Consider the following 11062-nt stretch of genomic DNA (forward strand, 5'->3'; position numbering starts at 1 on the left):
TGGACTGGGATACTGGGGGTGTGCCCATGCCTCCCCAGTTCCCCTCCTGCCCCTTTGCTTCCCCAGGGGATATAGGCCTAGTCTGACAGCTGCAAGGGTCTCAGATTCAAGGACAGAGTGACTGGGAGGGGAGTTCTGGGCCTGGCCCTCTGACAGCGCAGACGGGGGTGCTGGGCCCTTCCCCAGAGTGCGTATTGTCAGGTCAGCCCCTGCCATCCATTCTCACGCTCCCCGGTTCCCCTGGCTGTCCCCTCCCCTTCCCCGACCTGCCCAGCACCAGGGAGTCAGACACCATGTGGCTTCTACCCCATGGCATTTGGCAGAAATCCCCCAGGGCTGGGGGACCCACCCCAAAGGGCCGCCTGCTGGGTTCCACCTCCTGCCACCCCCCAAGCCACCCTCCTCTACCTGCTAGGACCTGCAGCACCAGCCAGCGGTGCCCTCCCAGAGGGCCAGGTGGATTCACTGCTTTCCATCATCTCCAGCCAGAGGGAGCGCTTCTGTGCCCGGAACCAGGAGCTTGAGGCAGTGAGTCACATCTTTCTCTCCCTGATGCTCCTTGGGCCCAAGGACACAGTTGGGGAACACACAGGCTTTCAGGAGAGAGATGCGGCACAGACCGTAAACCTCAGGGGGAAGAGATTTGTTCTGTGCAGTCAGGGAGGGCTTCCTGGAGGAGGTCATGCCACACTGGGCTTTGAAAGAAGACTCAGATGCTCACAGTCGAGGAGACATGGGGGCCAGTGAGCCAGAAGGGAGCATAGATCATTCCAGGCGAAACAAGTCGCCAGGCAAGTGCCCTCTTGCCAGGCTGGGGGGCGTGGCCTTCAATCTGCAGGGAGGGGCACCAAGGAAGGATTTAAGCCAGGCAGTGGCACTGCAAGAATGCAGGGTGAGCCAGGTGCGGTGGCTCACACCTGTAATCCCAACACTTTGGGAGGCTGAGGCAAGTGGATCACTTGAGGTTGGGAGTTTGAGACCAGCCTGGCCAACATGGTGAAACCCCATCTCTACTAAAAATACAAAAATTAGCCGGGCATGGTGGTGGGCACCTGTAGTCCCAGCTACTTGGGAGGCTGAGGCAGGAGGATCACTTGAGCCTGGGAGGTAGAGGTTGCAGTGAGCTGATGAGATCGTGCCACTGCACTCCAGCCTGTGCGACAGAGCAAGACTCCATCTCAAAAAAAAAAAAAAAAAACCTTCCTTTTTAAGGCTGAATAATATTTTATTGTGCATATAGACCACATTTTGTTTATCCATTCACCTATTCATTTACATTGCTTCCACCTTTTGGCTGTGGCGAATAATTCTGCTGTGAACATGGGTGTATAAATATCTCTCCAAGTCTCTGCCTTCAATTCTTTTGGGTACCTACCCAGAAGTGGAATTACTAGATCCTATGGTAATTCTACGTTTAACGTTTTTAGAGGAAGCGTCATACTGCCATATACTTTTTTGTACTGCTCAAGTTTTGGTTGTGTTTGTTTTTTGAGACGGAGTCTCGCTCTCTTGCCCAGGCTGGAGTGCAGTGGCACAATCCTGGCTCACTGCAACCTCCACCTCCCGGGTTCAAGCGATTCTTCTGCCTCAGCCTCCCGGATAGCTGAGATTACAGGCGTCTGCCATCACACCCAGCTAATTTTTGTATTTTTAGTAGAGACAGGGTTTCTCCATGTTGGCCAGGCTGGTCTCGAACTCCTGACCTCAGGTGATCTGCCCACCTCAGCCTCCTAAAGTGCTGGGATTACAGGCGTGAGCCACCGCGCTGGCCACTGCTTGAATTTTGAATAGTGTGAAAGAAACACTTATTCAAGCATTTGAATAAATTGAAAACTGAGATTCCATTTCACGTTGCCTTTAGATTGGCAAATATTAAAACCACAGCGTGTGATTCCATGAATACGAACATTCGGTATAGGCAAATCCATAGAGACAAAAAAGAGACTGCCGGTTACCAGGCAGTAGGGGAGGAGGGAATGGGGAGTGACTGCTGGCAGGTTTGGGGTTTCTTATTGGGGTGATTTTAAATGTTCTGGGATTAGGTAGTGGGGATGGTTGCATAACATTGTGAATACAAATGACCGAACTGTACACTTTGAAATGCTGATGTTTATGTTATGGGTATTATATCTCAATAATAGTTTTTAAAAGGCTAATACCAATGACAAAAAAAAGTATGAAGAAATCTGACCAGGCATCGTGGCTCATGCCTGTAATCCCAGCACATTGGGAGGCCGAAGTGGGAAGATTGCTTGAGCCCAGGAGTTTGAGACCAGCCTGGGCAACGCAGTGAGACCCCGACTCTGCAAAAATAAAAAAGTAGCTGGGCATGGTGGTGTGAGCCTATTGTCCCAGCTACCTGGGAGGCTGAGATGGGAGGATCGCTTGAGTCGGGAGGCTGAGGCTGCAGTGAGCTCTGGTCATGCCACTTTATTCTAGCCTGGGTGATAGAGCAAGACCCTGTCTCTAAAATATATAGACAGGGGCCAGGCGCAGCAGCTCACGCCTATAATCCCAACACTTTGGGAGGCAGAGATGGGTGGATCACCTGAGATCAGGAGTTCGAGACGAGCCTGAACAAAATGGTAAAACCCTGTCTTTACTAAATACAAAAAAACTAGCCAGGCATGGTGGCACATGCCTGTAATCCCAGCTACTTGGGAGGCTGAGGCAGGAGAATCGCTTGAACCCGGGAGGCAGAGGTTGCAGTGAGCCGAGATTGATTGCGTCGTTGCACTCCAGCCTGGGCAACAAGAGCGAAACTCCATATCAAAAAAATAATAAAAATAAAAATAAGAAATAAAATAAAATATATAGACAGGGTCTTGCTCTGTCATATATTAAGGTTGATGCAAATGTAATCATGGTGTTTGCCATTACTTTTAAGGGCAAAAACCACGATTACATTTGCACCAACGTAATACATATGAAGGAACCTGACCCAAGATCCCTGACTTCTGCCTGTGGTGGGGCCACAGTGGGGGAAGGGGCAGCTTTACAGAGTCAGGCAGGTCAAGGAGAAGGCTGTGGGCACAGAAGGGGCTCCAGGTAGACGGAGCAGCACCTGTGCCAGCACGGAGGCCTCTCCCCCACCCCTTTCCTTGCCCCTCCCCCCACAGGAGAACCGCCTGGCCCAGCACACCCTCCAGGCCCTGCAGAGTGAGCTGGACAGCCTGCGCGCTGACAACATCAAGCTATTTGAGAAGATCAAGTTCCTGCAGAGCTACCCTGGCCGGGTGAGGGCCCTCCCCTGGCCTCAGCTCCAGGTGGACCAGGCAGGGAGAGAGGCCGATCGGGGCTCTGGAGATGGGAGAGTCGGGGACCAAGACCTGCTGGGCAGCACTGGGCCCCAGAGGCCCCCTGAGGCCTTCCGACATCTCCCCACCCACCCACTTGCCTGCTAGCTGCCCTCCCTAAGCCAGGAGAAGCTCACACAGTGGAGCCCCTGTCCAGATTCATTCATAAAAACTGGCCAGAAGGACCAGGCACGGTGGCTCATGCCTGTCATCCCACCACTGTGGGAGGCCGAGGCAGGAGAATTGCCTGAGCTCAGAAGTTCAAGACCACCCTGGCCAACATGGTGAAACCTCGTCTCTACTAAAAATACAAAAAAAGTATCCGGGCATGGTGGTGCACACCTGTAGTCCCAGCTACTCAGGAGGCTGAGGCAGGAGAATCGCTGGAACCCAGGAGGCGGAGGTTTCAGTGAGCCAAGATCACACCACTGCACTCCAGCCTGGGCAACAAGAGCGAAACTCCGTCTCAAAAATATAAACTAAACTAAACTAAACTAAACAACTCAACTCAACTCAACTCAACTCAACTCAACTACTACTAAACTAAACTACTAAACTAAACTAAAAAAAATAAAATGAATAAAATAAAATAAAATAAAATATAAAATAAAATAAAATAAATAAAATAAAAAAAATAAAATAGTAAAGTAAAATAAAACAATAATAAATAAAATAAAATAAAATAGAAAAGAAAATACTAGCCAGAAGGGCCAGGCACAGTGGCTCATGCCTGTAATCCCAGCACCGTGAGAGGCCGAGGCGGGTGGAGTTTGAGTCCAGCCTGGCCGACATAGTGAAACCCCATCTCTACTGAAAATACAAAAATTAGCCAGGCATCGTGGCACGTGCCTGTAGTCCCAGCTACTCAGGAGGCTGAGGTGGGAGGATCACTTGAGCCCAGGAGGTACAGGCTGCAGTGAGCTGAGATCCAGCCACTACACTCCAGCCCAGGTGACAGAGCAAGACCCTGCCTCCAAAAAATAAAAATAAATAGGCTGGGCATGGTGGCTCAGGCCTGTAATCCCAGCGGTTTGGGAGGCTGAGGCGGGCGGATCATTTGAGGTCAGGAGTTCCAGACCAGCCTGGCCAACATAGTGAAACCCCATCTCTACTAAAAATATAAAAATTAGCTGGGCGTGGTGTCATGCACCTGTAATCTCAGCTACTCAGGCAGCTAAGGCAGGAGAATCGCTTGAACCTGAGAGGTGGAGGTTGCAGTGAGCCGAGGTCACACCATTGCAGTCCAGCCTGGGCGACAGAGCGAAACTCTGTCTCAAATAAATAAATAAGCAATAATAAAAAATGTAAACAGAATTTGGTCCACACTCCAAAAAGCAACCAAGAGAGTGGATCAGAAACTCACTTGCCGAGTTTTTCTGGACTAGGGAGGCCTGTGCGTGGCTTCTCTCAGCCCCCAGGCCTCCCAGGGACCACCCCGTGCCAGGAAACCCTTTCTATGAGTGAGAGAAGAGCGTGGGGTATAGTGGGGCAGGGATTCACCTCTCCCTCTTCCTTTGGGGCCCAGCAGCCCCCAGCCCTGTCCCCACCCATCAGAGCCGCTCCTTGGCCACCAGAGGGCAGTCAGACTCTGCAAACCAGCCTGGCTCTGGGTGGAAGAGCTGGGGGGCGTCTCCTCTCCCAGCTGCCTGCCTGCCCGCATGACCACCCCACACTCCCAGCAAACCCACCTTCCTGCAGCTGCGCCCGGCCCTGCCTGGGCCTCAGTTCCCCATCTGTGCCCGGAGGCACTGTGGCCCTGACCCCATGGGTAACTCCATGCCCCTGTGGCAGGAGGCACCAGCCACATTCACGTTGTCACCCCAGCACCCTCTCCTCCTGCCTCTGGGATCTAGGGCTCCCTCCCCCACTTCCCTTTTTTGCAGATGAGGAAACTGAGGCTCCCCTGGGCTCCTGCCCTTCCCGCTGGGCCCCAAGGCACTGACTGGTTCTCTTCCCCTCCCTGTCTGTGCAGGGCAGCGGCAGTGATGACACGGAGCTGCGGTACTCGTCCCAGTACAAGGAGCACCTGGACCCCTTCTCCTCCTTCAGCAAGCGGGTTCGTGAGCCCAGCCAGGGCAGGGGAGGGGAGGGGCATCAGCCCAGGGAAGCCCAGGGGTCCCCCCATCACCTGGCCCCCATCCCTGAGCACTCGGCCTTCCCTGGCTCCCCTCCACCTGCCCTCGTCTGGGTGCTCTCGGCCAGCCTTGCCACGCCAGCCCTGCACACCCTGGCCCCTCAGGCCAGGAGCCCCCGCAAGACAGCCTCCCCACCGCTTCAGTACAATGTAGGCCCAGGGCCCATTCAGGAACACCTGCCGATGGCTACCTGAGGGTGTGTGGCAGTGACCGGGTTAACCTGGAGTGCATTTGCAGGACAGGCAGACAAGGAAAAACCAGTTACAGCTCCCAGAGTCGGGCGATCCATTGTGGGGACCCCACCCCACAACTCCCCTCCCCCACGCAGACTGCAGAAGTTCTGCCCGTGGAGAACTTTCCCACGGGCAGAATGGACGGCTGCAGAGGCGGGGAGGGGCTCTCACAGATGTCAGGGGAGTCCAGAATGTCACACTGAGTAGACTGTGCACCCAGGGAAGCCCCTGGCAGCACCCTGGCAGCCCCCTGGGGGTCTGCAAGAACAGCGGGCAGGGTGTCCTGTGGCTGGCCAGGCCCTGCTCTCTGCCACAAGCCAGGGCCTGTGAGGTCCTCTGGGGTCCTTTCCTGATTGTCCCTCCCTGTGCAGGAGCGGCAGAGGAAGTACCTGAGCTTGAGTCCCTGGGACAAGGCCACCCTCAGCATGGTGAGTCCCTGCCCCTACCCACCCCCTCCCTGGACAGGCCTGAGCCTGTGTCTCCAGGCACCTCTTCACCTGCCCTGCAGCCCAGGCTGGAGGAGCCGCCTGCCCTGCCAAGAGTGGCTGTGTGATCTGGGACAGGGTCTCTCCCCTTCCCGGGCAGATCCTCTGAGAGCATGGTTCACAGCATGGTTCTGAACTGGGCTGTAGAGGGGGCATTCCTCAGAATTCCTGCAGCCTAGAGTCAGACATGGTGGCTCACACCTGTCATCCCAGCACTTTGGGAGGTGGGAGGATTGCTTGAGCCCAGGAGTTCGAGACCAGCCTGGGCAACACAGTAAGATCCTGTCTCTACAAAAAATAAAATTAGCCAGGCGCAGTGGTGTGCACCTGTAGTCCCAGCAACTCAGGAGGCTGACGGAGGAGGATCACTTGAGCCTAGGAAGTCAATGCTACAGTGAGCTGTGACCACTACATTCCAGCCTGGGCAACCTTGTCTCAAAAAAACGTTTTTAAAGAATTCCAGTGGCCGGGCACAGCAGCTCACGCCTGTAATCTCAGCACTTTGGGAGGCCAAGTTGGGCGGATCACCTGAGGTCTGGAGTTCGAGACCAGCCTGGCCAACATGGTGAAACCCTATCTCTAGTAAAAATACAAAAATTAGCTGGGCGTGGTAGCGCACGCCTGTAATCCCAGCTACTCAGGAGTCTGAGGCAGGAGAATCACTTGAACCCAGGAGGTGGAGGTTGCAGTGAGCCAAGATCACACCACTGCACTCCAGCCTGGGCGACAGAGGGAGACTCCGTCTCAAAAAAAAAAGAATTCCAGCAGCCCATGTCCCTGGCCCATAATGATGGAATAGGGGCCCCAGCTTCCTGTCCCTTCCCTCCCCTTGCCACCCTAGGGCCCTTTCTGTGAAGCCCAGGCAGCCCTGCAGGGGTGGGTGAGGCCGGCCCCATCCCCACTCACCCCCTCCTTGCTCCCAGGGGCGTCTGGTTCTCTCCAACAAGATGGCGCGCACCATCGGCTTCTTCTACCCACTGTTCCTGCACTGCCTGGTCTTCCTGGTGAGTGTGCACACGGGCGGGCCAGAGGCACATTCACCACCCCCAGCCCTGACCTCCAGGGCAGCAGGGGCCTGTTACGGTGGCCTGGCCCCTGGGCCTACCCCAAGCTGCATCCCTAGCTTGCGGCCACGCCTCTCCCCTTCGAGAGCCTTGGCCCACCCCAGGGACGAGAAGGACCCACCCCATTGGGACCTCTGGCCAGGGCACCAGCCGGGCCGCTCCGTGAAAGAGGTCTGGCTGATCACATCTGGGACTGGTCCCGGACGGGCTTCATAGGAAGAAGGGATGGAGTGGGAAGGGAGCAGGTCTAATGAACTCCACCAAGGGACAGTCACGAAGACTGCACAGAGAAGGGGCGTCTTGAACTAACCTCCCCAGCTGTGGAGGTGGCATTCTAGTTAGCGGATAAGGGCCTCCATGTCTGCCAAGTTGGGGGAGAAGAGGGGTGGAAGGCTGTGTCTCTGGAAGGATCCAGCCTTGGGGACGGACTCCTGTCCCCAGCACAGTCAAGATGGCCCCTACAGAGCTAACCTGGGCTCAAGTTCTGACCCCAGGGTCCAGCGGCTCCTGGCCCTTCCAAGGGTTGGCCCACAGTATTAGAGGAGGTGCCTCCGTGTCTGGGCCCATCTGATCATCTGCAGAAACAGTGGGTGCAGGAACATGTCTAAGGCCCACCCGCCCCGGAGTCTGGGGCTCGAGAACCTTTATGTTCCAGGCCAGGCCCAGGGGCCATGGGTGGGCTGCAGGGGTGGCCTTGAGGCGAACCGGCAGCTCACCGTGTCTCCACCTGGCCAGGTGCTCTACAAGCTGGCATGGAGCGAGAGCATGGAGAGGGACTGTGCCACCTTCTGCGCCAAGAAGTGAGGACCCCCACTTGGGCCCCCCCTCAGCCCCACAGTGAGCTCCCAGCACCCCCGCAACACCCCCGAGTTCCTGCCTCATGTCCCCCACTCCTTAGCCCTCCATCACAGCCCCCCATTCTGGCCCTCCCCCTACCCCTACTCCCGGTATCCACTACCCCCTAGCCCCACCCCATCACATGGTACACACCCCCCTTCCCCAACACACACACTCGGCCTCAGCAAAGCTTCCCGTGTCCCCCAGGTTCACTGACCACCTGCACAAGTTCCACGAGAATGACAACGGGGCTGCGGCTGGTGACTTGTGGCAGTGATACCCCGGGGCCTCCCCCGTGACAGTGACGGCTGCGCCTCCACCCCGACTGCTCAGTGCATCTAATCACTTAGACTCCCCTGAAGAATCCCCCATGGAAACTGCCCTTATCCGCTGTCCAGCAGCTGCCAGAGGCCCCAGGTCACCTCGGGTCCCCTTGAAAGAATGTCTCGGTCACATCAGGCCCGCTAGGTCCAGAGAGCGAGCCCCCAATGCCCGGCCAGGCTAAGCCGCAGAGACCCTCTCAGCCCCCACCTCAGGTTAGGGCTCTGCCCGCAGCCTGACCTCTATCCCTGGTGGCAGAGGTCCCTCAGCTGTGAGGCTGATTGGGTGACCACCGATTCCAGCTGCGGTTAATCCAGCTTGGGCCTGTCTGCACTGCGATCCTCTTGGGCTCTCCTAGGATCCCCCCATGCCCCGTAAGAGGTGGAAGACGCTTCCTTCCAGGACAGCAGGCTTTGAGTCCAGCACCCCCAGCCTGCCTTTGCCACCGGCCCCACCCTGCAGAGTATATGAGGCTTGACAGAGTCTGCCCCCTCCCCCACTGCACCCCAAGAGAGAGAGCCCCAGCCAGCGGAACAGTTTCTATTACCCCCTCCCTGCCCCCAGACCCATGTGATTTCTGCTTTCTTCTTTAGCAAGATATTCTGGTTTCTAGATAAGGAAGAGTCTCTAATGAGCCCCCGAGCCCCAGTCTCTTCAGACTCATGGATTGGTCTGAGGGGTCTGAACGTCTCCTAGCCAATCAGAACTGGCTGTGGACCACCCTAGCACGGCCACCTCTCAGGGCCACTGGCAGGCCTTCCTGAGTTAGATTTGTAGTTGCATATTTAGCTTTGCACATTTGAAATAAACCACGGTTGCAGCCACCCTGGTGCCCTGTGCTCTGGGACGCTGGAGGGACTGGAGGCTGGTGGGGATGCCTGCGGTGCCACCCCTGGGAGCTGGGGCTGGCCTCACAGCTGGGCACACAGAACATTCCTCCCCCTCTTCTCATCTCCAGGAATTCCATGAGTACGTTCAGAGCTCTGCTGAAACCCAGATCCAGTGTCCGAGTGCTTTTGAGAGGACAAGTAGCACCATCAAAAAGGGAAACCCATTCCTTTATTCAAAAACCACCCAGGGCCAGGCGCGGTGGGTCACACCTGTAATCCCAGCGCTTTGGGAGGCCGAGGCAGGTGGATCACTTGAGGTCAGGAGTTCGTGACCAGCCTGGCCAACATGGTGAAACCCCGTCTCTACCAAAAATACAAAAATTAGCTGGGCATGGTGGCGCATGCCTATAATCCCAGCCACTCAGGAGGGTGAGGCAGGAGAATCGTTTGAACCCGGGAGGCGGAGGTTGCAGTGAGCTGAGATCGTGCCAGTGCACTCCAGCCTGGGAAACAGAGTGAGACTCCATCTCAAAAAAAAAAAAAAAAACCACCTGTCGGGCTGTGGTTGGGTGTATGACGTGTCTTGGTCCACGTCAGTTCCTGGCGAATCTCTGCATCCCTTTCTGTGCTCCCCTTTCCCATGGGCCCCCGCCTGCCAGGGGCTGCAAAGCCCGTGCCCATCAATCCCCCTGAGCACCAGCCTCGCATGGGAACCCCCCGAGACACAGGTTCTGGGCCACCTCACCTCCAGCCCAGCCTCAGATAGAGGAGCGCATTCTCTGGGTCTGGAGTGGGTGCATTAACCCATTGTCCAGCTGTCACAAGACTGGCTGCAAACCCAGGTCCCCCACTGCAGCCCACCAGGCCAGGATCCCCTGTGCTACCTCTGTCTCCATTTTAGTTCTGAACAGTCTAAAGCGTGTGTATCCAGGGGCCTTTCTTTGGGGTCCCAGTCCCAGCACCCCTCATCTCCCCCATGAGGACTTCTTCCAAGCCCCTCAAGCCTCCTGCCCTCAGGGACCCAGGATGGACCTTTCCTCCCTGACCCTCATTCCTATCCCCAGCGAGGTGACAGCTGCTCTTGGCCAACCACGCCCCCTCCACCCCCACAGCCACTTCCACATCTCCATCAGTTCCTCCTTGTGGGTCCGAGGCGCTCTGCTGCCGGCCCCTCCTCACTTCTTCCTCCCTGGGGATGGATCCAAGCTATTGTCCTGCCCATGGCTTCCCATCTCAGGACCCTCTCTGGCCGCTATCATCCCAGCAGTAGAGTTCAGCCCACTACTCTGAACCAGGTTAGTCCACCGCGGGGTCAGGCTCTCTCCTCTCCCGGGAGGGTGGAGACCACAACCAGGCCATGTATGGAGCTTCCCTTTCTCCCACTCTCGGGCACCCCCTCCTCCCCCTTCCCGGCCTCATTCATAGGTGTCCTGGTTCCCAACCAGGCGTGCAGGCCTGTGTGCAGCTCCGAACGAGGGCTGGCCCACTGCCGAAGCTTTCATTAAAGTGTCTGCTGGCCTGGTCCTGCGGAGGGAACAGAGCCGAGATGTGGGGCAGGGAAGGGGTCTGCCTGTCTTCCGTGCCCCCGTGGAGGGCAGCACTGGGGTTTTGGGCAGCAGGTGAAGGCTCTGTCCCCTCCACCTTCAACTCTGGAAGCCCCACCTTTCCATCCCTAAGAAGGGTTTGATAAAAACCCTTGTCTGTAAATTAGAGATGGGAAATGGCTCTGGGAAAAGTCAGAGGTCAGTTTGGGCCCGGGAGGGCAACAGATGGAGGCAGCTCCGGCTGGCAAGGAGACCAGGACAGAACTGCCAGAGGTGGGGGCAGGGGACAAGGAGGGAGATGAGGGGAGAAGACACCA

The 11062-nt window shown here is 56.5% G+C and overlaps 1 protein-coding gene across 1 annotated transcript in view; it reads left to right on the forward strand.

Annotated features, from left to right (window-relative positions):
- The window catches only part of LOC129392959 (protein CASP-like), a 62457-nt gene extending 53262 nt beyond the window's left edge, over positions 1-9195 (forward strand). The window contains exons 5-11 of the mRNA XM_063606245.1: positions 416-528; positions 3120-3236; positions 5269-5352; positions 6036-6092; positions 7073-7153; positions 7949-8013; positions 8258-9195. Coding sequence (XP_063462315.1) covers positions 416-528; positions 3120-3236; positions 5269-5352; positions 6036-6092; positions 7073-7153; positions 7949-8013; positions 8258-8327 — 587 coding nt within the window. The 3' untranslated portion in view covers positions 8328-9195. The remainder of the gene's footprint in view (positions 1-415; positions 529-3119; positions 3237-5268; positions 5353-6035; positions 6093-7072; positions 7154-7948; positions 8014-8257) is intronic.
- The last annotated feature ends 1867 nt before the right edge of the window (positions 9196-11062 follow it).

The sequence above is a fragment of the Pan paniscus genome, chromosome 6 (genome assembly GCF_029289425.2).
Source record: "Pan paniscus chromosome 6, NHGRI_mPanPan1-v2.0_pri, whole genome shotgun sequence".
NCBI classification, from domain to species: Eukaryota; Metazoa; Chordata; class Mammalia; order Primates; family Hominidae; genus Pan; species Pan paniscus.